The 24144-nt window shown below is 55.2% G+C and overlaps 2 protein-coding genes across 9 annotated transcripts in view; both read right to left on the reverse strand.

The window, feature by feature from the left end:
- The window catches only part of SLC29A1 (solute carrier family 29 member 1 (Augustine blood group)), a 60364-nt gene extending 58070 nt beyond the window's left edge, over positions 1–2294 (reverse strand). The window contains exon 1 of one of the 2 annotated variants that reach the window (XM_019526870.1): positions 2212–2294. The gene's annotated coding sequence lies outside the window, so the exon portion shown is untranslated. The remainder of the gene's footprint in view (positions 1–2211) is intronic. The other variant, XM_019526867.1, reaches the window with a different exon arrangement.
- Positions 2295–5767: 3473 nt separating this feature from the next.
- LOC109304334 overlaps positions 5768–24144 on the reverse strand; it is a 50188-nt gene continuing 31811 nt past the window's right edge. For 5 of the 7 annotated variants that reach the window (XM_019526819.1, XM_019526818.1, XM_019526814.1 and 2 more), the window contains 13 exons: positions 23166–23386; positions 21742–21919; positions 21168–21326; positions 20143–20553; positions 16025–17872; positions 14384–14464; positions 13441–13527; positions 12455–12546; positions 11559–11644; positions 10081–10147; positions 9478–9617; positions 7319–7468; positions 5768–6510 (listed from right to left, as the gene is read on the reverse strand). In XM_019526819.1, coding sequence (XP_019382364.1) covers positions 6278–6510; positions 7319–7468; positions 9478–9617; positions 10081–10147; positions 11559–11644; positions 12455–12546; positions 13441–13527; positions 14384–14464; positions 16025–17872; positions 20143–20553; positions 21168–21326; positions 21742–21919; positions 23166–23386 — 3753 coding nt within the window. In that variant the 3' untranslated portion in view covers positions 5768–6277. The remainder of the gene's footprint in view (positions 6511–7318; positions 7469–9477; positions 9618–10080; positions 10148–11558; positions 11645–12454; positions 12547–13440; positions 13528–14383; positions 14465–16024; positions 17873–20142; positions 20554–21167; positions 21327–21741; positions 21920–23165; positions 23387–24144) is intronic. The other 2 variants (XM_019526813.1, XM_019526820.1) reach the window with 2 other exon arrangements.

Genomic DNA, 24144 nt, shown 5'->3' on the forward strand with positions numbered 1-24144 from the left:
TTTTAAGAGGAGGTTGGATGACCACCTTATTGGGGTCATTTGACCCCAGTGCACTTCCTGCCATGGCAGGGGGTCGGACTAGATGATCTGCTCAGGTCCCTTCCGATCCTAGAAACTATGAAACTATGATATCAAGCCTGAACCTGCTCTCAATCTATCTGTGGCCATTATTCCTTGTTATTCCAGGTGGTGCCCAGGGTAACAGAGCCTCACCTATTTTCCACTGGTCCCCCCTGGTGAGTTTATAGATGGCCACCAGAACCCCTCTCAGCCTTCTGTTGTGGAGGCTGAATAGATTCAGGCCCTTTAGTCTATCTTCGTAAGGCCTGGCCTGCTGCCCCCAACCATACGAGTGGCCCTCCACTGGACCCTCTCAAGGTTAGCCACATCCCTCTTGAAGCGCAGCGCCCAGAACTGGATGCAGTACTCCAACTGCAGCCTGACCAGCATCACATAGAGGGGGAGGATCACCTCCCTGCACCTGCTTGTGATGCATCTGTAGATGCATGACAAGGTGCAGTTAGCCTTACTGACTGCTTCCTTGCATTGGCAGCTCATGTCCATCCTGGAGTCAGCAATGACTCCAAGATCCCTTTCAGCCACTGTGTTGTTGAGAAGGGAGTCCCCCAGCCTATAGGTGTGTTGCAAGTTCCTTCTCCCTAGATGCAGCACCTTGAGGGTCTAAAAGCTTCCTAAACAAGGAATTTAGCCTCACAATCTGCTCTACTGCAGGGTTTGGGGGATCTCATTTTCCAGAGAAGGAGATGGGGCAGTAACTTGGCCCGGGGCACATAGCCAGTCTGAGCAGAACCCAAGAGTCCTTGCTCCCAATGCTCTACTCTAATCAGTGAATCACACTGTAAACTACAGCCCTGTACTTCTGTAGGCAAACCACCCTGCTTATACCCCCTGTCCTGACCTCTCTGACCCCCTTACTCTGCCCTTTCCTGATTCTGACCCCTGGTGCAGATCCCCCTTGCCCAGCCCCTGCCCAATGCATCATGGCCTCTGTGGCACAGGAAAGGGGGGAGGGGACATGCAACAGAATTGTCTAGCCCACTTCAGTGATGCCATGCAATTCACACTGTGTGAGCCCTTTAACAAGAGTGCCGGCCAAAGCTACAATGTGAAGACGCAGGGACACCTGGCAAGGAGAAGGCTTTGGGGCATGGGTGGAGAACATAGGCTATGAACCCTGCTCTACCTGCACAGTCTCCCTGATACACACACTGAGGAGGGCACAACACATTTTGTCTGAGCCTGCCTGTCAGTCGCAGGCTGCATTGGCCATGCCATCCCAGCCTGGAGCTCACCCTGCCAGAATAGCAGAGAAGAGTCAGGCATTGCCAGGCATCCCAAGCAGGGAGGAGGTAGGGGCACATGGGCTGAGTCTAAGCACATTTGGCATGACATGGGAGTAGCAAGCTGTGAAGGAGGGGAGCTGAACTGGACCCAGAAGGGCAGGCTATAAACAGAGGGAGCCGTGGGGAGAAAATACGAAATTGGACGGCAGAAGGTGAGAGGCTTAGACATAAGCACCCTGTGGGTGCAGATCTGGAGTGTGGGGACAGTCTGATGGGGCTGGATCACAGAGGCCAGATAAGAACAGGGTGTCAGAGCCAGGGGGCTGCAGTGAGCAATAGGAGAGGGCCCTGGGGAGGGTGAGTGGGAATCCTGCCATGCTGGACACCAGTCCTGGGTTCCATGCAGCAAGATAACTGCACAGCATCTGACTGGCTGGGGCAAGAAGGAGGGAGGTTGTAGATCTGTTCATTAAGGCCTGGGGCTAGGGGGAGCTAAATGTGCCCTTGGGATGACCTGGTGGATCTAAGGGATGTCTAAGCATGGATTTGGCTAATTCTGCTTGCTTAGCCCCAAGGCAAGGGGCTTGGCAGGGAATGGAGAGTAACTTCACACACTGCCCGTGAGCTGGACCCTGCTTACAGCATCTGGTTCACAGGGGTGACAAGTGGGGTGATCCACAGCCACAGTGACCAGCCTTTGCCCTGGTGTCAGGGGCTCCCTGGGGCAGAACCAGCTGTGCTGACTTCAGCAGGATTTCCCTGCAGGTATAGGCTGGCACCCCATGCCCTCCATGCACTCTTCCCCCACCCCCTGGGAACCTGCAGGGAGAAGAGCCCTTCCCGCCAGGTGGGAGACTCAGCCTGGGGTTGAGGGGGGCTGGCATGGGGCGCAGTCGCGGTTGCTTACATGTTTCCCTGCAGCTGGCTTCAGCGCTGTCTCCTAACCTGATCTCAGGCTGGCTGCTTCAGCTGGTGTTGGGATCAGCCCACAGAGCCTGCAGGGAGCTCGCCAGGTCCTAGTGCTCACCTAATCCCAAGACTTGGCACTGCAGGCAGGTGCTGGGCAACCTTTGCCCCCCTGCCAAGGACAGTGATCACCCTAGGCCTTGCCTGCCTCCGCTATCCCTGTCCTGGGTCACCTCCCATGCAGCTCTGCCCAGGCTCCTCCAACTGGAAGGGCAACAGAGCACAGTGCTGTGGACCCAGAACCAGCACCTGGGTGGGTTCAAGGGGCCAGAGTCCTAGCTCCATGTGTCTATCCTTGTTTCCCAGCAGCATTGCAGGCCTAGCCCTGTCTGGGAGGAGCTGACTGCTATGCTAGAAAGCATCTCTTGAGCCAGGCTATAGGCCAGAGCCAGGTGGTGGCAGCGGGGTAGGAGTCTTTGGGGTGCAATGCTTTGCTTGGAAAGGCCAGGGATGCCCTGGGAGCAGGAGGCAGATCAGAGCAGCCACTCACCCTGATTGTGCTGCTCTTGACCCTCTCTTCCCTGGGAGCCTTTTCACTTTCCCATATTGCAGAGGCCAGCCCAAATGCTAGGCTGGGCGGCTGCAGCACTCAGCTCAGAGCTCTTACCTGGGGTGGAGGCAGGCAGCTGGTCAGTCCCCTGGGCGCTCAGAGCAGCTCTTTGGCTGGAGGTCTCCAAGCCTGGAGTTGCCCCAACCCCAAGAGGCCATGTTCCCACCAGGAGAGCATGGACGCTGGCGCCAGGGCAGGGTGTGCAAGCTGTGGCATCCTGTCCCACAAAGCTCACAGCTCTGCCCCCGCTCCCTTGTCTGTCTCCATCCCACATGTCCATTGCTTCAGGGCTGATGCTGTCATCTCCCCATTTCTCTGCCTGACCCAGTTTCTCTTTGGCAGGAGTACAGGTGCAGAGGATTGTGGGATGAGAAGGGTTGTCTTGGACTCACTGTGTCCCTCATCTTGGCTCCTGGGCAAGCACAGGATGATGCTGGGTCACTACTGACCAACTGTCTTGTGCAGTTGAGATGAAGGCCTAATGCTCCTCATGTCAGCTTCTTCCTCCTCTTCCTCCCAAACCCTTCGTCATGCCTGGGGGCAGCAAGGTGCCTTCTGCAGGATGAGAAGCTGTCTCTGCTGCCCTGCTGCCATTAAAGCAGCTTAGATGCACTATTTACTTTGGTTCTGGAGAGAAACAAAGCAAGCAAACTGGCCTAGGACCCAGCAGAGTCAGAGCCCACAGGGGAGGGGAAGAGAGTGGGGTATAGCAGGGTCAACCCTGGGCTGAGATTTAGCCTCCCTGCACCCTGAAAGGTCAGGGATGTCACACCAGGGGTGCCAGGCTGAGCCCTGAAAACTGAAACCTTCTAGACTCAGACTGGCACATCCCAGGCACTAGGACTCAAGCTCCTGCCAAAGTGTCTCATGTCTTTTCCTGGGGAAGAGGATAGCCTGGTCTCTAAAGCCCAGTCTGCCCACAGCTTGTTGGCTATGGCTGCCAGTAAGGTGGCCCAGGAAGCCTACTAGCACCCCTTAGACTCTGCTCAGCTCTGGTGGGATCACTGGAAACTAGTGCAGCCCAGTACTAGTTTTGGCTGGGGTCTTGGGCCACGTCCCTGAAAACTGGGCAGAGGTCAGCCCTTTTTCAACACAGTGAGGAACAAGAGAGCAGTAAGAAAGGATCACCCTTACTGCCAGGTGAGGGCTGGATAGGAATGGCCTACCTAGCTGTTTAAACAGGGCCCAGGGCCCAGTGGCCCTCTTGTACTGTGTTCCCTAGAGTTGCACCTGCTCACTCGTGAGAAGCTGCAATTCACCTGCTTATCTATCCCCTTTGGGAAATGTGCAAAAAACCAGATGCCCCAGAAATCTAACAGGCCCAGATCTACCTCAGTCCTTGCTGCAGCACTGCACGCTAGTACAACATGGTTGCCTCCTTGCCTGGCCCTGTGCTCCAGGGAGCAAGGGGCTAATGGCCATGGCGCTGCAGAACAATGGGAACTAGGGCAGATATGAACTCCCACGTCAGCAGGGTCTGCCTCTAACCACAAGTACCAACCTCCAGGCCCTCAGACACCCTGTGTCTGCTTAGTGCCAGGGCATTCCCAGGGATTTGAAAGCACCGTAAATCCAGTTCTGGCTGAACTTCAACAAGGCAACTGGAGTACAGTGTGGGAGAGTGGGGTTTGGAGTCCCAGTACTGACTGGAGACAGTCAGTTACTGTGATGTTTCTCACTGTTGCCCTAGAGCAGCCTTCCTCCATCCCTGTTTGATGCCCATGCATTCTGCATGCCAGCCCAGGAAGCCTACTAGCACCCCTTGGACCCTGCTCAGCTCTGGTGGGATTAAGAGTCACTAGAAACCAGTGCAGCCCACTGAATTCAGTGCAAAACATGTGAATACACTCAGATGGAGAGCGCTACTGGCCCCTCAGACAGCCCCCCACCTAGGGTCTGTCTGGGAGGTAGATTTTTTTTTAGGAAAAATTTTTCATATCTCAAGCCAAATCAATTCCAAATCTGTGAGTCATTCAAGAACCATGTGTGGCCCTGCTACCGGCAAGCATCCTCCACCCCCACCTGGGGCTTCGGATGCTTCCAAATCTTTTGGCAGGCATCCTACGTGCAGGCCCAAACCTGGAGACTTGGGGCTGGGATGCCCCCAAGTTTTGCTTGCCTTCAGCTGTATGGCTGCAGGAGCAACCTAGGGAGGAGTCTCCCATTTCCATAAAGTCAGCGTGTAGCCGAGACCCTCCCACTGGAAGATAGCCAGTGGGAAGTTAATTATGAGGGTCTCATAGGAAGTCCTGTCTGCAAGCAGACAACAGTGCAACCCTCCACTACATAATGCCATTTTAATTGCATTACCTTGGTCAGGGTACTTCCCATGCCACCATCATGGTCATGGTATTTCCCCTGTCTGGGAGGTGGATGAGCGAAAAGCAGGAGCTGCCTCTGGCCTCAGTTCCTCTGCATGAAATGAGCCAGGCCTGGGCCACAGCCCCTTCCCCAGCAAGGGCTGGGGGCAAACAGGGCAGGGCAGGAACTTGGCAGACTCTTTTCAAGGCTGTGTTCCCTCTGAAGGGCCTTTGAGCAGGGAGCTCCTACCTGCTCCCAAGAGAAGGGTCTGGTGACCTCTACCATAGTCCCTAGCTTTGTGGCTCAGTGCTAAGCAACCATCTGTGATGCATGAGGAGCACTTTGAGCCAAAGCCTCTTAGTGAGAAGGGTGAGAGCCCCGAGATGAAAGCCCCAAGCCCCTGCCATCCCTGACCAGGGTAGGCTTCCCCAGGATGCAGCCAGGAGAATCCCATCCCAAGCAACCCCTTCTTCTGCCTAACCCTATGGAACAATACTCAGAGCCCAGGGCAGCTCTCCTGTCCCAGGTGGCACAGGCCCTGGTGGTAGCAAGGGAAGGAGTCACAGAATCATAAGGTTAGAAGAGACTTCAAGGGTCACCGAGTCCAACTCCCTGCACAGACATAAGCTGGATGAAGAGACTTCAAGATTGTTCTGTGTGCCTTTAATAAAAATAATCCCATTCTTCCCCACACTCTGCCCTGCACTGTGGGTGCACTGGGGTGCTTGGGGAACAGGCTGCCGGGTACCCTATGCACAAGGTAGAGTCTCTCTGGCTCCATCAGCTCCAGTGTCACACAGAGACCTGACCCTACATGCTCCAAGAGAAGGGCCTGAAAAAGACAGCAGGGCATCCCCCCCTACAACCCGCCATGCTCAGTGCCTGCTTAGCGTGCCTTCCCAGTAGCTGCTCCTGTGGGGAAGTGAGGTGCAGCTTTCCGCTGAGGCTGTGTAAGCAGAGCCCATCAGTGCAGAGACCTCTGCCTCTGCACTCTCACCAGCCCTGGGGGTAGGGAGCTAGCAAGCCCTGTGGGTTTGGTGCCTGCAGTGAGTGGGTGCTTGGAGAGTTCCTGCGAGGAAGGCTCCTGTTCACAAGCTGGCAGGCCCAGCAGGAAGAAACATGGGCAAGTTCTGGCCTGCATTCCCCTGTCCTGGGCTCATTCTTTCTTCCCGAAGAACTTCTTGAAGACAGACTTGTTCTTGGGGCGAGGGGGGGTGCCCTGGCCCCTCTCCACTAGCACGTTCCGAGGGCTCCCCGGCATAGCCACGAAGGAGTGACAGCGAGCCCTGGGCACGGCCTGCTCCCCAATGTACAGCGTAATGGAATAGCTGCTCCCAGGCTCCAAAGGCTCCTTGGGTACTGACACTGGCGTGATCTTCTGGTAGGTGGCTGAAAGAGACAGAGCACTGGGTGGGTTCCTACTTCCCACAGGAACGTCAACCTCACTGAACCAACAGGGGTGCCCAAGAAAGGGGCACAGCAGGTCAGTCACTGCCATGGTGCCAGCTCCAAAGTGGTGCTGTGCACAGGGGACTGTCCAGGAATGGGATAAGAGTGTTGCAGTTTATTTTGGGGGCAGTCTCACAAGCTGCCTTGAGCAGCCTCCTCTGTATCGCAGGTGTTTTCATGAGAGGCGAAGGGCATTGGTGCCATCTGGTGGTAGCCATCAGCAATGGAATTGTGACCTTGAATAGCAAGGTCTCAAATCCCCAGGAAAGCCAGGGGTTTAGCTGCAATAATGATACTGCATTTAGGCACAGGAGCCCAGCCAACATCCAGCAGCCAGCCATAGCAGCTCAGCTACTTCACAGCACAGTGAATGGATCCTCTAAGCTGTGCTGTGTAACAGGTATTCACCCTGTTCCCACTTCAGAATGAGTTCAACCAAAAGCGAGTCACATTCCCAGCCTTGGGCAAAACCCCTTCCAGATCAGGGTGCCTGCTGGGATTCCCAGAGGCCTGGATCTCAGCCCAACCCTACCATCCCCAAGTAGAGCACCATTCATGGGTAGCATCCAGGCACAGCCAGCCAATCAAAACTCTCACCTTCTCTGTTCAGCACCCTTTGCATATGCAACCCCCCCGGAAGGTGGGTCTGCACTGCCAACGGGGAACCAGAGACTCACAAATTGCAATGGAGAGCACACCAGAGACATAGGGGCAGAGCTCCCAGTCCTGTTCTTCCCACACTGTGTACCTGAGGTGAATGAGTAGGACCTCCTCTTGTTGGTTACGAGGGCATAGTCTTCCTCCTGGCAGTTGGCATCCTGTGACCTTGGAGATCCTGTAGGTGACCACTGGAACCGCCTGTGCCCTGTCATCTGGCTGTTGGCTCTCTGACTATCTCCTAGCAAGGGAAAAGCAAGAAAGGAGCTCATGTAGGCAAGATAGACAGATCGACAGATGGACAAGGGCTTAGGAGCAGGCTGTTCTGGCACAACTTCTACATCACCACCATCCTTATGAGCCCTGGGACATCCCAGCAGACTGAGGATGGTAGTGGGAGTGCCCCAGGGACCTTTCAATTTCTGGGACCCAGGTGGAACAGGGAGCTAGAGGCTTCTCTTACTACAGCAGGCAGATTTACAGGTAGGAGCAAGCAGCTGAACGTGGGCTAGCTGCAGAAGAATAGGCACCCAGGGACCGATAGGTTGCAAGTGCCTACTGCATGGTTAGCTGCCTAGCAGTAAGACAGTAGGGCACAGCCCTGGATAGGCAGCAGCAGAAGAACCACGGCTAAGCCAGAGAACCAGCTGAAAGACACACCTGCGGTCAGTCAGGAAAACATTTGACTAGAAGAGGAGAGGCTCAGGGGACATAAGCCTGGGTTCCTGATATAGAGGAGTCAGTGTGGCCTTGAAGTCTATGAGGAGAAGAGCTCCTGCTAGCTCAGGCAGGAAAGGAGCAGAAGCTGCAAGCCAGGTCAGGTACTCCCAGGTCTAAGAGAACCAGTGAGTGGAGAGGTGGCTTTGAAAGCAGTGTGGTGGCCCAGAGGGACTTTGGGGGTGTTGTTAGAAGCAGTTTGCTTATGTTTGTGTTGCATTTTAAACTGGAGGACTGACTTGTGACTGTAGGGATGGTTAGAAGGCTATGTACAAGTGCTTGAAAGGTACTCCAGGTTTGGCCCTGCCAGGACTAGGGGCAAGACAGAAATGGGCTGAGGCCAAGGGAGCCAGAACCTGATCCTGAGAGAGAGAGAGGGGGAAGATACTGAGGCTGAGAAGCTGGGCCAGAGTAAGTGGGCCACGGCTAGAAGTCTACGGTCAGAGTAACTAGTGGGCTAAGGCCAAAAGGCCTGAAGTCTGTACAGGAAGATGGATGACAACAGAGTGACACCTTTGAGGCATGGGTGTGTCGGGGTGGGGGGGGGCACTGGAGACCATGGTTAGAGTGGTGACCACCAAGTTTAAGTAGTGTCAGCAGGGCATGAGCAGTTTCAACTGAGCAAGGACTCTGGGACAGCCTCCTGAACAAGATAGAAAGAACATCAAGGCATGGCTGGTGAGATCAAAGGGGAGTATATGGAGGACCTGGAGTACAGGCAGAATTAGAGTGGTCCTAGGGGGTTCCAGGGTCACCCTTGGGGCCTGTCCTTTCACACCAGGATCAATCCATCATCCTTCAGCAGCAGTGAGCCAAGGCTGCTTGGGGTTTGTGAGAGGGAAGACTGGCTGGTTTTGGCTCAGGTACTGCTGGGACAGACCAGTATGATGGATGGAGGCAAGCCTAGTGTTCGGGTGCTGCAGGGAGTGGGGTGGGTGTAGGGGCTTCCCCTCTAAGGCAGTACAGAGCCCAGGAGGGGCTCTGCTTGGCTTGGTAGGAGCACACTCCCCTTTTCATCAGCACTATCCACCATGCCACAGTACAGTGCCGGGGCATGGCAGTACTGCCAGTCTTCTAGGCAAGATGGTGGTCTTGGCCACTTGTGCTCATCCTAGGGACTTCCCACAGGAGCAGGGGTGAGGGAGGGGAAGGTTATTTTGGGGCCTGGAATTGCCAGCTTGGGCAATTCCACTGTGCATCTTCAGCTAAACAGAGGTCCAGAGGGCATAGGAGGCTTCTGTTTGCCTGTGCTCCTAGCTCTCTCTCTCCCCCTCTCATCCCCAAATGGCTGGATTCACTAGCAAATTGCTTAACATTTGTCCCAACTGAGAATGAGCCTGACAGGTGCACAGGATGCGAGATGCTGGGACCTGTGGTTCCACCAGGGGTCTATTGTGGATTCATCTACCCTGGATGCAGCAGCAGAGCAAGGTGAGAGGCCCTGCTCCAACATGGGGAGTGAGGGAGACTGAAGCACTTGAGGCACAGATGTCTCATGGGCCAGGGCGCTAAGAAGCGGCTGCACATGCTCACCGGCCAGTAACGCTGCAGAGTCCTGTAGGTCCTCCCGATTCCCAAAAGGCAGGTGCATCCTGGCACTTGACCTGGGCAGCAGCGTGATCTCTTGGCTCTTGGCTGTAACAGGCTGATGGTGGCCCTGGAGGTGGGAGCTGCTGAATATGAAAAGAAGTGGTGGAGAGACAGATTTAGTCACTCACCTGCAGAGAAGGTCTGCTCACCTCAGGCCCAGGAAACCTCACTCACAGGCTCCATCCATGCTAGCTTGGACAGGGACTCTACCACAGGGTTCCCAGTGCAGGAGAAAATTTGTGTGTCCTGTAGTGATCTGGCTTCATTAGCAGCTTATTTATTAGGGGCTTATTTATTGGTAAAATGATTAAGAGATGACCTTGGTGACCAGAGAAGAGAGCCTCCACTGGGAGGAGCTGCAGACCCCAGAGAGGGGGAGCAATAAACCAGCAGGAGATGGAGAGGTTAGAGATACTGCCCGAATGGCGCTGTAGGGTCAGCACAGCACTCTCCAGCCACACAGCCCAGACCTGGCCTGGCTGGCTCTGAACACTTGGGCTTAGCCCCTACCAGCTCAGCAACTGCCTGAGGCATCCTGCTACTCACCTGATTGGGGAGCTGGTCCCCTCTGCAGGCTGCACGGCTGCCTGGAAATAATCCAGTTCGGGGAAACCTGTGGGCAAAGCAGAAATTGGTTGCTAAAGTAGCTGGCAAAGGGTCAAACTCTGGTGTTTGCAGAGAGCACCCAGGGGTCCTCAGCACCCCTGCAGAGCGAAGGGGAGCAGGGGCCCTAAGGTCAGCTCTGACAGGTGCAGCCAGAGCAGCCCGTATGGCACTGTCTGCACAAAGCAAAACAGTTGGGTCTGAAGCATGGCACTACAAGGAGTCTGGAAACTGCCTTCTGCTACTTGACCTGGAGTGTGCATGGGGTAGGGGGCAGGTGGTGCTTGGGGGGAATTCACTGTTTCTCAGACATTCCCCACAGTAAGAGGAGGAAAGGTCCTGAACAAACGGGTGTTTCATATCCCTTTATATCCAATGGAGACAACCAGGCTGAGGGGCCCACACAGGCTCAGGGCTGGCTCCTTGAAGCCTTTCACTCTTGAATCTCACTGATGCACCCTCATGCCTGCCAGCCATTTTGTCACCATGTCTGAGTCCCCTGCCCTTGTTTAATCATCATGTTGGTGCAAGGACCTTAGTGTATCGGACAGCAACGGCTGAAGGCCAGGATGGGGCCTCTAGGCTCTGTGCAGTGACAGACAGCGGGTCTCTCGCTGGAAGGGGTGGGGGCCCGACTCCTTTACATTATTTTTAGACTAGTGGGAATCCACTGACTCCAGTGGTGTCACTTTTGATTTAGACCAGCACATGTGTGGTTAAAAATTAAGCCTTCAACTCTTCCTCATCAAAGAGCTGCAGCTGCCCAGGACAAGCTGTCAGCTTGTACAGAAGTCACATGCATACTACTGCTCTTCTCATAATACTAGGTGCAAACAGACTACAATAGGGAACAGCTGGTGTGGGGAAAATGAGGGAATGAAGGTGCAGTGTGGGTGCCCCACACACATATCTGCTGGTCTTCCTCTGCCAGTCTGCAGCCCCCTGCCATTCCAGCCCCAGGCTCCCCACTCCCTGCTCTATCAGTGCTTCCTCTCATCATCACTGTCTGCTCCATCTAGGGTGGCCATTGGTCCTGTTTTATACTGGAACAACCTGTTTTTAATCCCTTTGTCCCCTGTATCTAAATGCAGACCAGACTGCAAAAGGTCCTGCTTTTCAGTTCATTGGTGGAAACACACGTCAATCATTTATCCTCAAGATTCTATTGGCTGTGCTTACAGACAGGGCAATGCACAGCCAAGAGGAGCAGGATTCCAGCCAGCCAGGGAGGGAGGTGGCTTTTTTGGGGCCCCCTCACTTGCTGATTGGGGCCCAGTGGCACCAACCCTCACTGCTGATTGGCTGAGGGAGTCAGGGGTGTACCCCCCCAGGGGATCTTCCGTATCTGGGGTGCTCAGTAGCCACCCTAGCTACATCCCTTCATCATCTCATGTCCTGCTGGTGGTCAGAGCGTGCCTCACCTGAGTTCTGCTGCAGTTTGGAGACCCACTCATTCATGAGAGGTTGGGATGGAGCTCTCAGGAGGTACTCAGAGCCATCCCGCAGCCTGGGGGGGCAACAGCGAGTCAGTAGGAATAATGACATGGGCTGAAGACACAATGGTTCCTGCCACCCCACTTCCCAGCAGCCTGGGGGCCAAAGGGAGAGAGGGACAGGATCATCCCCCCAACCCTGATTTCACATACTCTATGCCAGTGTTTCTCAACCTTTTAAGTAGCAAGTACCCCCTGCTTTCTGAAAATTTTAATAAGTACCCCAACACTTAATTTTCCAGGGGATTTTATATTTACAGGCTAATGTGTGCTATATGTTGGAAGAAGGGCTGTGTATATAAGGCCGTGATATGACAGATATCTGATCTGGTGTGGGTAGGGTTGCCACCTTTTACACCAGGGGTGCACAACTCAAGTATGTACCTGGGCTAGAGGTGATGTTGCCCAAAGCTCGGAGGGCTGAACGCCAAATTATTACTGGGGAATTTAAATTTTTGCCATAGTTTTGAGAGGAAAAGAAGGCGAGAAAGAGAGAGAGTGTTGGGATACCCACATACCCCCTTCCTGTGTCTCGTGTACCCCCTGGGGTATGCGTACCACAGGTTGAGAAACTATGCTCTATGACTCAGGCCAAAGGAGCCCCACACCAGGCATCTGAGCTTGGTCCCCATGGCTCAGCAGCTGGCACTTCAACTAAGCTGCCTGCTGAATGACCTTGCATGATCTGCAAGCTCCACAGTCTCTAAGGCACAGAAACCTTAAAGCTGCTCCAAGCCTGGCCTCTGCCACCGAGGGATGCTGCAACAATGGGAATGCCCATCCTGTAAGAAGCTCTGGGGAACTGCCCTGTTTTGGTTACTCACTGTAGCCTGAAGCAGTTGGTCTTTTTTGTATACTCCATGTCCTGGGTGCAGCGTGCTCCTGACAAGTTCAGGGGCAGGGCCACCACAGAGCTCTGCAGCACAGAGGACCAAAAAGGAGAGTGAGGTCTCTGCAGCTTGATGGGCTGTTTCCCCCATGTCTAGCGGGGTTTCTCACACTGGAGACTCCCAGCTAGCACCCATCCCTGGTCTGTAGTCCCTAGCTGTTATCCCTATGATCTGCCATAAAGGGGCACTGTCTGGCACAAAGCAGTGCCTGCTAGACCCTCAGTTACATAGGATAGATGATAAGGTGGGTCAGCAGCAATGCTGCAGAGATGGGGACATTCAACAGTGAAGGACACTGCTCACAGCAGTCCAGTGCCCAGGCAAAGCACTCTCAGCACTAGCCCCAGCGTGGTTGACAAGCAGCAGGAGAGGGCACTGGGGAGAAGACTTTGTCCTGCTGCTGCAAGAATAATCTTGGTAGTGACTCAAATCCTCCCAGCCCCAGACATCTCCCTGGAGCACCCTCCCAAGCTGGTCTCTCCACCCCACAGCCCCAGATCTCAGCCCTTTTTGCTGGCTGGGAAGTAGGGGATCGGTTCTCAGGTGGCCCAGCCCTGCTGCCTGCCGGTCCCCTTGAAAGCACCTCCACATGTCAATTAATACAGCTCACACTCTTCTGACAGCCCTTCTAGTCCTGGGCTGCAGCAGGACAGGGACACCAGAGCACACAGGGAAGAGAAAGCACTTGCCCATGGCCATGGTCTCAGTATGTGGCAGCACCCAGGAATTCCAATGCCTGCCAATCCCCCCAGTCTCCAACCACTGGCTCCTCCTGTTCCCTTTCCACCCCTACTGCCAAGAACATAACCCAAGAGTCCTGACTCCTATGCTCCCTGCTCCAAGTACCAGACACCCCTTTGTCCCTACCAACAGACCAGAGGTCTGCCCTGTGTCTGCCAGGGAGGATTTCCTGGATATACCTTAAGAGTGTCCTTTCTGTCCTGGTAGAAGCACAGTGTCTGCCTCATCAGCACAGTGTGGAACAGGCTCCAGGTGCGACAGTTTGCCTACAAGACCGCAAGCAGAAGCAAATAGTTAAGTGGGCAAGGCCAGCATGGAGGCTCCACCCCGAGTCCCAGAGGCACACAAGGTGGAGATGCTGCTCCTGCTCTGCCGGGTTAGCAAAAATGTGGGTGCTTTTCAGTGAGGCAGTCCTATAGAGGGCCTGTTCAATGGGTCAGGAAACCAGAGAGGGACAACTCCCCAGCTCCAGGGATATCCCTTCCTAAATAGTGCCCAAAAGGATTGGCCCAAGATTCTACTAGTTGCTTCCTCAGGAGCCATGTGCATGCACTGCTGATGCCTCAGGCTGCAGCAGAAACAGGATAGGGCCCCAGGCAGAGAGAAGCAAACATGGGCTGCTCACCTCAGGGAAAGACACCTCCTTCCTCCAGGGTAGGGCAAAGCATAGTTTGGCCCTGTCTGCATTAAGAGGCCAGTGTAGATGTAGCCTGAGGGCAGTTCCTGAGGACAGACCAGGTCATAGGGTGTGAGAGAGAGGCAGCACCTGTCTGTGTAGAGCTGATGTCTCTGAGATTAATCTATGGGCCGTGGCTTGGGAAACAGAAATCATTGTCATCTGGAAGGCCCTTAGGTCATGTGCCTGCTGGGCTGAGACTGCAGGCAGCTAGGGGACAGCAAGCACTTGCTAGCACCTCCACAAACCACTTAGCTTCCCCTGAGATCATGCACTGTGTGCTGAGCACCCAGCATCTCCAAGAGAAGCCAAGGGAAGTACTTGGGCATCAGCACCTTGCAGCCTGCCTGCAGGCTGTATTTCTGGCTGCCCCAAGCACCCTGTGTACAATGCTGGAGGTCTGCAACCCAGGGCCTGCCGAGAAGGTGGAGCTGCTCCTACTGTACCTTTTTGCCTCCTGTCTGCAGCACATGCTTCCTCTCCAGTGCTCCTTCCATCATCTGAAACTCCCTCTTACTGGGGGGAGTCTGCAAAAAGACAGATAATGATCAAAGTGGCACTGGTGCCACTGGCTTGTAGCAGATGCTTCCTTTGGCAGCCACAGGCCAGGAGTGGCTGAGATCTCCTGTCTCTCAACAGGACAACCTCAAGTTTGCAATGACAAAGGGGAGCCTGGGGCCATTCCCTGGCATAGTCAAGATCTGTGACAGAGAACAGATAAAAGCAGAGCCATATGCTTTCTAATAGGACCATATACTGTCCTCCTGCCACATTTCCAGGATTTTGTATCCTGACCCATTAGCTCTACGTTATTTTCTAGACCCTGAAGACTCAAGTTAATCAAAGCCCTGCCATGTGACACACTAGCAGCTACAGCAAGAGAAACCATATTTCTTCAGGGAATTAGCAGGAAGCCCTGCATGTGCTTTTATGCTCTGGAAGGCCCAGGAACTCACCCTCCTGCAGATGCAATGGCTACACAGATGGTGAACCTGAATCTTCCAGTGGCACAAACACAGTGCACTTTTCTGGGAGCCAGGAAAGACCTCCTGCAGCTGGAAGCCACCATTCTTTTCTCCTCTCTGTGGGCCAAGCCACTGGAGGGCACACTGTGCCTTCAGATCTGCAGAGGCAACAGGCGTCTACCTCAGCACATCCTCACATTACAACACACCTGTAGCAGGTACTCCCACATGGCAAACATATGGCTGTACCTACACAAGCTGTTTGCAATGTGCTTCTCACAGACCAGGATCTTGTCCCCTGAAGCTGGCTGTAAACTCACAGCTAACAGTTACTCAGGGAGCTCTAGGGACAGGTGCCTGTGCTTAGGATACCAAAGGATTTGATTTCCCCACCCACTGGTGGTTGCAAGTACAATTTGGGGTAGATCCCTGATGCAGATGGGGAGGTGCTAGCCACGCAAGCCCCATGTGCTACTCAAGGGCAGCCAATTTTGGGGTGGAATGAATTGGAAGGAGCTCCTAGCCTGTCTTGCCACCCCAGGGGACTGTGGCATAGAGGACTGTGAGCATAAGGCAGGGCTTGCCTAGTTCTTTTTAATTTTGTGTCTGGGGCCAAATCAGTTCCAAATTCTATCGACTGAGCAGAGCTCAATTGTTCAAGTCTACATGGCTCTACCACTGGCAAGTCTCCTTACTCTCAAACTCTTCAGCCTGGGGCTTCAGATACTCCCAAACCCAAGGCAGGCATCCTATGTGCAAACCCCAAGCCTGGAGGCCTTGGAGTTCAGATGTCCCCTAGTCTCGCTTGCCGCTACCCAAAAGGCCAAAGGAGCAAGCTAGAGGGAAAGCCAGAATGCAGTCCCCAATCACCATAAATTGCGTAGTCAAGATCCTCCCATTAAGAGGCTTTAGTAGACTCTTGCACGGGTCAGCCTGCCAACAGTGCAAGGGACAGCCTTTCACCCTCCACTACACCAAGTCATTCAAGGCCTCATGATGGTATCTCCTGAAGGCAGGGACTGTCTAGTTGTATGGTCAAGGGAGGATGGCAGGGGTCTGCACAGGCACCTGGAAGCCCCAAGGAAGGGCACACACAGCTTACTGACAGCCAGCCACTCTGACCTTGCCAAGGTCTCTGTCCTCCTCCTGGTGCTTCTGCCGGTTCTGTGGGCCGGTGCCCTCCACTGAGCCCAATGCCACAACCTCCTTCACCCCGTGAAGCCCCTCTTGAGATGGGAGCGATGCCCAGAACCCACTCGGGCTTCCCTCAGTTTTATGCCCCTTGCTGGTGCCTCTTCCTGTTTGTGGATTGCAAAGTTGCTGGGCAGAGGCAGGGAGTGTGAACTTGGCCACCAGCACATTGTTCTCTGATGTCAAGATGAGCTTTCTGTTGGAGACATCTGGGTTCTGCACCTCGTCCGACCCATTCCCCATGGTGGGGCACATGCTGGGGTCTGCTCGGGGAATCTGCCTGCTGTGCCCCTCCACGCTGCTCCATATGGCCTGAAGCTCCTCTTCATCTTCCTCAAACAGCTCATGGTCAGGGTGGCAAACCTCTACTGAGCCTGGTGGCTTTGCTTCTTTGGATAGGCCTAACCCCATCATGTGTCCAGCAGAAGCCAGGTCCTGAGGCCCTGTGGAGGCTAATGCCAGGCTCTGCTGTGGGTAACTGATATCATACTCCAAAACTGAGAGCTGGGGGGTGGCTCTGAGGCCCAGGTTAATCAAGGGGAATGGGTCTGTACCTCCACCAGGGAGTCGCACAGGGCTTTCCTCAGAAGCCTTGCTCATAGGGGCAGTCTCTAGCTTGCACTCCTTGAGCTTCCCGCTTCCTTGTGGTGGTTCTCCTCTGGCGAGGGCCCCACTGGAGAGCTTGGTAGGAGAAGGCCTGAGCTCTACCCTGGTGGCTTCCTGGAGTTGGGGTTTGAGGTCCACTGGCTTCTCAGGTTGCACCCTTCCTGGGCTGCCAGGCTTCTCCAGCATGGCTTTCAGCTGGTTCCACTCCCAGCCAGCCTGTTCACGCAGCATGCTGATGCGGGACAACTGGTGCACTTGGGAGTCCAGGAAATCATTGCTGGAGCTGCTCTGGCCCTGGGGACTCTGCCCATCCTCTCGGGAGGGGGCTGCAGCAACGCTCTGAGTCTTCTGCCTGTCGTAGCCCGGGTTGAAGCTCACTTCTTCAAACCAAGTGTCATGCTCACTCTTCAGAGCCTTCCTGGAAGGCTCCATGGATCCTCCAGGCCTTGGGCAGGTGGTTAGCTGATGGCTCAGCACCTCCTTTGACAGGCTAGCACCATTCACCTCCTGCTCTGGCCCCTTGACCTCCCACTGAATCACTCCACAGGGCTGCTGTCCCTTCTTCCTTTCAGCTATTTTAATAGAGTCTTGGACATTCCTGAGGAGACCAAGGTCCTTGGGCAGTTCCAGGCTCAGGACAGACCCCAGAGAAAGATGCCGGCAAGTGCCCTTTGATGAGACTGGCTGCGAGCTGCTGGGACCCATGCCCTGGCTCAGGACTTCAGCTTTGGGGCCACTAGATGCAGCCCTAATGGTACTACATTCAGCGTTGCTGGCCCTTTCTGGGGGACCCTCTCCCAGCTCTCTCAGCTTGGGGCTGGAAGCCTTCTCTGCCATCTTCCTCCTCTCACACTTCAGAGGCCAAGTGCTACTGGGATTGTGCTTTTCTTCCAACCAAGGCTGCAGCTGGCTGGGCTCTGCTGTCAGGAGCCTCTGCTGCCAGGGTAGCTGGGCACCTTCCACCACTGCCTTCCTGCCCCCCTGCAGGCTATCCACAAGAGAGCTGGAGCTGGCTTTGGGCAGGGTGTGGAAGGTAGTGTCTGCCCCAGTGCTTGAAACCAGGGAGGCATGGCTTCTTGCAGGTGCTTGTTTGGCTGGGCGGGGCATGGTGGAGCTCTTGTGGGTGGCGGATCCAACCCCTTCGTTCTCCTTCACACACAAATAAGTGCTCACCTGGGAAACACAAGGGCAGGGGAGAGATGTTAGACCCACCTGCCTGCTGGCTTAAGGCTACTGGTGCCCGAAGACACCCAGGCTGGGGTGGGAGGAGCAGGGGCATAGTCCTGGGCTCCCTCACGGGCATGCATACCTAGCAACATGCAGATCCACATGGCTCCTTGTGCCCAACCACTGGTCATGTCTCACAGACAGCACCGTCCATATCACTCAGTGACAGCAGCTAGGGGAGGGCACACTCCATGATACTAGGGACCACTGCCTTCACTCCCGGGGACAAGCCAGTCCCTGTTGACTGGGAACTGCATGGCCAACACTGTGGGAGCCTAACTGTGTCCCCCTCACTCTAACATGTTGGAGTGCCTATAGAAACTACCCAAAATGCAATGCTCCTTGGGGTCTGGTGTGTTGAGGGGGCAGGAAGGGGTGGTGAAATGCAGCAAGTCACTCTTCCTTATTATGGATGGTGAGGGTAGCAGTTTGCATTTGCAGAGCCCAGCACTCCCCATCTTCCAGTGTTTGCTGGCTGGCACCGTCTTAGCAAGTGAGACTGGGTCACTGCCACTCTGGGTCACTGCCCTGCTGGGGTGGGGATGTGGCTGCCTCCTGCATGGTCATGCCTAGCTCTCCAGCTGCTGGTCCCTGCACCTTGAGTGCACAAGGAAATTGTGGCAAGGGGTGAACAAGGGTGAGCTGCTCCCTGTAATCCAGGGTCTGGTGCTGCTGGTTGACCCAGACCCTGCTGGGTGACTCCCCTACTGCCTGAGTGAGCAGCACTGAACTGTTCCCACAGGCTGGCCAGGCCTCAGTTTTGCATGCAATCACATGGCTGCCTTACATTCAGCCTCAGAACAGGGACCTGGACCCAGCCCTACCCCATTCCTTCTGAATGACCGAAGATGCTACATGGGGATCTGCCCAGCTTGTCTGCGCTAACATTAAGGGTTACTAGATACAAAGCATTAAGCAGACACAGTCTCCATGACCATGGCACCCATGCAGGACTGCAGACACCTTGAGATGTCCCCAGAATGGGGCTGACATGTGCAACCCAGAACAAATTCCCCAGCCCCTCCCCGCCGTGTTTCTCCCATGCACATCACCCTCTTCTGCAATCAGTCCACAGTCCATGGCTTGGTCAGTCTCTGCTCAGCCTAAGAGCAAGAGAACCAACTTCTGCCAGCTACAGCGTGGCTTTGGAGACCTGCCCACTGACAACTGCACTGAGGCTGTCCCCAACATAGTTCATCCCCTGTCACAGCTGTCACCATGTGTCTCATTCCCTCACCCCGCTGGGCCTGCTGGGGCACTCGGTTTATTCTGAAGTGGTCCACAGCACTGGGGCACCCTGACAGGCCTGTCCTAGCACCAGATTATCAGGGCAGCAGAGTGCCCTCCCCACACCCTGCTCTCCAGCTAGAAGGAAGAGACAGGTCTTAGCCTGGCCTCTCTGTGAAGGGGAAAAGCAGGAATGGTGCCCAGAGAGAGAACACAGAGGCACTTGCAGAGATGGTCTGGCATGTTAGTAAAGGCCAAGCTCATGCCATGCAGCCCCTCTGCCCGGCATGCAGCCCCAGGGATGTTACCTCTTCCACAGGCTGGCGAGACGACTTTCTCTTTCGCCTTAAACTACCCAAAGTGTTTCCTAAAAGCCCCTGGCAACGCTTCCAAAAGGTTTTACAGCCTGAGGGTTTAGTGCTAGAGAGCTGAGGGTGGGGAGAGAGAGACACAAATACAGAATTGAGGGAGAAGTGAGGATGGTCTGCTACGGTGAGGAGGATGAGGAGCAGGAGGGAGGAGAAGCAGGTGCTGTGGTGGGATAGGCCAATGCCTGGCACAGGGAAGCCAAGAGAGCTTGTATTGCTTCTGCCACCTGAAGAGGCAGGGGTGCGGGCAGCACTGGGGATCCCTCAGCCAGAAAATCCACTTGCCTCTGGAGCACTCTCTAGCAACTGTAGGGAATTTCCTGAACTCTCTTCAACTGAGGCACAAGCTTGCCTGGGAATACCTGGGGTTTGTCACGCCCCTCCAAGCGCACCTGGGAGTTTGCAAGCTGACATAACTACAGACCTGAGCACAGCTGCTGTGGGCCAAGCTCCACATTAAGGCACAGCATCAACCCTTCCAGCAGCTCCATTGGAAAAAGGCTGTCTCACTGGTGCGCAAAGCCCCCTTGCGCAGCACTACCAATGGCACCACACAAGCCATGTGCTTGAAGCTCCCTCTCTGGCCTGCAGAAGCTGTACCGCCCAGCCAGCATCACCCACCTTGTGCAGAGCCTCTTCCCCCTGCTCCGCTCCAGCCTGCGCCAGCTGTAGCCTCTTATCCCTTTTCTTGCCAATGCTCAGGATCAAGCTGACTGTCCCTCCCACGCTGCTGGTGCCTTGCGGTGGCACCACCACCACTGGGGTCTTGGAGGGGTCGACCAGGGTCTCCTTGGGGATTCCTATCTCCAGTGGTGTGGAGTCACCAGGACCTTCCCAGCTCAGCTCCCGTCTGGGAATGGGCAGTACTGAAGGAGGCACCACTTCTTTCTCCTGCCTCTGGGGCTGTGCCTTGAGGTCCTGTGGGGGAGTGAGGGGCTCCAGGAAGGAGCATGATGAAGGCTGAGGTCCTTTTGAAGCATTAGGGCCCAGCAACCTCTTAGCATCAGGCAGAACTGATGGGGCATGTCGGTCCTGAGAAGCAACAGCAGACAGGGAAGATGTGGGGTTGTCGAGATGCCTGCTCCCTCCATGGAGCCTCCCTCTTCCTCCCCACCATCACTCCTGCCTAGAACCCCATCCTGCCCTCGCCTGCTCTCCCTCACAGCTCTCTGCTACAGCTTGCACTGGGGATTGCTGAGGTCTCCTGCTCTATACCAGAGAGCTCTGAGTACCAAGGGAAACTACACTCGGGGATCCCCAAGTGCTTCGCACACAGTAACAAATTCAACCTTGTGGCTCTCTGCCTGTGCCCAGGCTGGTGGGTCAGGATCAATATCCTGGAGTCACTAGAAGTAAAACTGAGGCACGGAGAAGGGTGGGGTCTTGCTCACACAGCAAGTGAGGGGCAGAGCCAGGGCTACAACCCAAGGATCCCAACTCCTGCTCTGCGGGTCCAGCTTACCCTTCCTGTACGAGAGGAAAGCACCAGTCCCCTTGCTGTATGTGGCATGCACTGACCAGGCAATCTCTTCCTTGGCAGTGCAGCAGATTTTTGCTGCCTTCAGATGCACCCCACCCCCCCTCCACACACTGGGCTGAGCCAGCAGAGTCCCAGGTGGTCCCTGCTCTCAACCCTACACACTCACTTGGCTGCCAGGAAATGCATGCTGGGTGGAGTCCAGTGGACTGTCCTGGCCCTTCCCGCCATCACTTTTACTCCCAGGGTCCAGCTGGTGCTTCTGGGCTCGCCAGCGCACCAGCACCCACCCCAGCATGCTCTGCAGCTCCTCCATGCGCTCCTGGATCTAAGCAGGGAGACAGACAGACACCAGCAGCTCCTGTGAGAACGTGAACTTCTACCAGGGACTAGGAGGAAGCTGCTTTCCAGAGAAGCTTCCTCTTCACCCATCCCTGGAACCAGGCCAGTGTTGGTAGCTGAGCCTCAGGGCTCAGTGGTCATTGCTAGAGAGCTCTGACGGAGCCCAGAGCAAAACTAGCTTGCCACCTTCCTCTGAGACCTGGGAGCCAGACAGAAGTGCAGTCTGACTGCACTGAACCAGGGCTGGGCAGGCTGAGCTGGCTCCTTCTGGGCAGGGTCTCAGTGGCCCCCACCAAGGAAGAGTGGGTTCCTTCTGTCCTGTACCAGCCCAAGGGAGCTCAGTGGGAAGCCAGTGAAGGGTCCCCCGCCCCACCTTGAGGAGGGGACTTCACCCTGCTTACTGTCTCACTCAGGTCATGCTCCTCAGAGACCAGCTTCTGGCCTGCTGCTGCCAGCTTCTCAAACTCCATGAACTTGTCCTCAATCTTCCTCTCCAGCTCTTCGCACTGAGCCTCCAGGAGGCCATTGGTGCTCAGGTTTTCTGAGAAGATCTGAGCCCGCGTGTCCTCAGTCCAGGAGCTGTGAATGCAGAAGCAGGGTATCAGGACCTGCCAAAGTGTATGCAGGGGTCTCTTCCCTTCTTTCCAATCTGCTCCCTCTTCTGAGGGGGCCACAGGCCAAAAACTCCTCGGGTCAGGCCCCATCTCCCAGGCAAGAGGCCAACTCCTTGTTGGGTCAAACTGGCCAGGAAAATGTCCTACACTGCATGGCCTCTGCTCCCTGGATTTGACCACCAAGGAATGCCAGAGGAAACCACCTCTGTCAGTCTCAGCAGGGAGTTGCCTCCCCTGACAGAGACAAGACCAGAGATGCCAACTTGCAGGGCACTGCTGATACATTTCTAAACCTTCACGTTTCCTTACAGGAACTACCCTGGAGTCATCGGTAATGCAACTAAGGCACACGGAGGGGACATGCTCAGGTCACCAAGTAAGGGAGTGGCCTTTACCAAAACTGGCCTCTGCTTATTATCATCTTGAATGTGGCTGCCATGTCCTTATGGCCTTTGCAGTGGCTATCTGGCTCCCCCTAGGATAAGTTGGTCTTATCACTAGTAAAGCCAGGGTGTCTTGGAGGAAGGCTGCCACTGCCAGGTTCTCTAGTTTCAAAACAGGAAACAATGAAGGGGAAGAGAAGAGAACAAGAGTGGCAGGAGGTTGATGGAAAAAGGAGGGACAGTATGGTAGGTGAAGTGAGCATGGCAGGGAGGAAACTTGGAGGGGCTTGAATGCAGGGGGATAGGAAACTGGGCAGTGCAGAGAGATGGCCAGGAGAAGGGACATGTCACAGGGTAGAGTACCCCTGGTAACAGCCAAGGGGATGTGGGTGTGGGTATGTACTGATTATGCTCCATTTGAAGGCATGTCGAAAATAAAATGACTCTAATGCTGATAAGTATCATGACTGTTTAGAGAGGCTCATGATATTGGGGGTCTGGTTGGTTTCCTCTCATATATGGGGCCAAGTACACAGTGATAGGGCCTGCTGCAGCTGGCAGTCCCTGCACAGATCCTCCAATTCACACTGTCCTGACCCTGGGCACCTCCTGCTTTGTGCCAGGGGACCACTATGTCTTTAGGCCCTTGGGTTTCCCCAAGGACCTGCTTCAATATGACCAAGTGGTTGTCAATTCTGCAATCAGCACTGGCCCCCATGGCTGAGCCCAGGAGAGCCGCACCCTCCCTGCCCCTTGGCCTTGCAGGCAGGGCTAGTGGCTCCTTACACAGGTGCCCACGATGCCTTGCTGGGGATCACTGCCACTCACATCATAGCCAAGTAATCCCTGAAGAACTGCCGTAGCTGACCAGCCTGCTCCATGCGGGCCTTGTTTTCCAGCACGAGTGCCAGCAGACCCTCCCCAGCCTTCAGCGTCTCCTGGACTTCTGGGACCAGGTCATGCCTCTGAGTGGTGCAGAGCTTTTCCAAGCGAGAGGCTGCCCTCTGCAGCTCTTTCAGGTGCCCCTCCAGTGCCTCTGACATCTCACGCTGGGGACACAAAAGGGCTTAGGATGCTGAGAAGTGTCACCACTCTTCAGAGACCCATAGGAGGGTCCCTGCCCCTCTGGCTGGGGAGAAAGGGGGACCCTAGCAACCCTACTTAATCTGCTCAAGATGCTTCCTGCCCCTCCCCCTTAGAGCAAGAGACCAGGGTTTTCAGTCCCATAACAGGGCTTGGCACTAATTCTCACTGCTGGGCTGGCTTGCATTGGGAACCATGGTCCAGAGGGGGCAGGCTGTGGGGTGTAACAGAGCTGCACTCTGTGGACTGGAGTTGTAGTGGGACAAGGAAAGGGGCTGCAAGGAGTGCCCTGTGGGGCTGGAGGGGATCTGAGCTTCCCCACAGACAGTCTGCTCCCCCTGCATGAGTCAGATCCTTCCATCAGGATGCAGAGTGGAAAGATGTGCGAGGTGTTGGCAGCCAGGCACTGGCATGGGGAGCTGACGCAATCCCTTCCTTTCTCACCTCCTGGCCACAGGAGGAGAAGACAGCTTAGGGCTACGCTCGGCTGGAAAATTCCAGACGAACCTGCCATGAAAGGCCCGGGCTAAGGATACTTGGGGCTGAGGGCCAGAACCTCCTTGGAGGAGTGACAGTCAGGCTGGGATGCTTCTGGTCTGGCCACCCTCTGGATAAACTCCGTGCCCTGTACCCCCCCACCCCCCTCATGTTGGGCAGATAGGCACTTCAGGATCTGTGGGAAGCCAGTGGAGAGTGCTAGTGAGTTCACTAAAACCACGGCAAA

This window comes from Gavialis gangeticus, unplaced genomic scaffold (genome assembly GCF_001723915.1).
Source record: "Gavialis gangeticus isolate Ggan-Ray unplaced genomic scaffold, GavGan_comp1, whole genome shotgun sequence".
In the NCBI taxonomy this organism is placed as follows: Eukaryota; Metazoa; Chordata; order Crocodylia; family Gavialidae; genus Gavialis; species Gavialis gangeticus.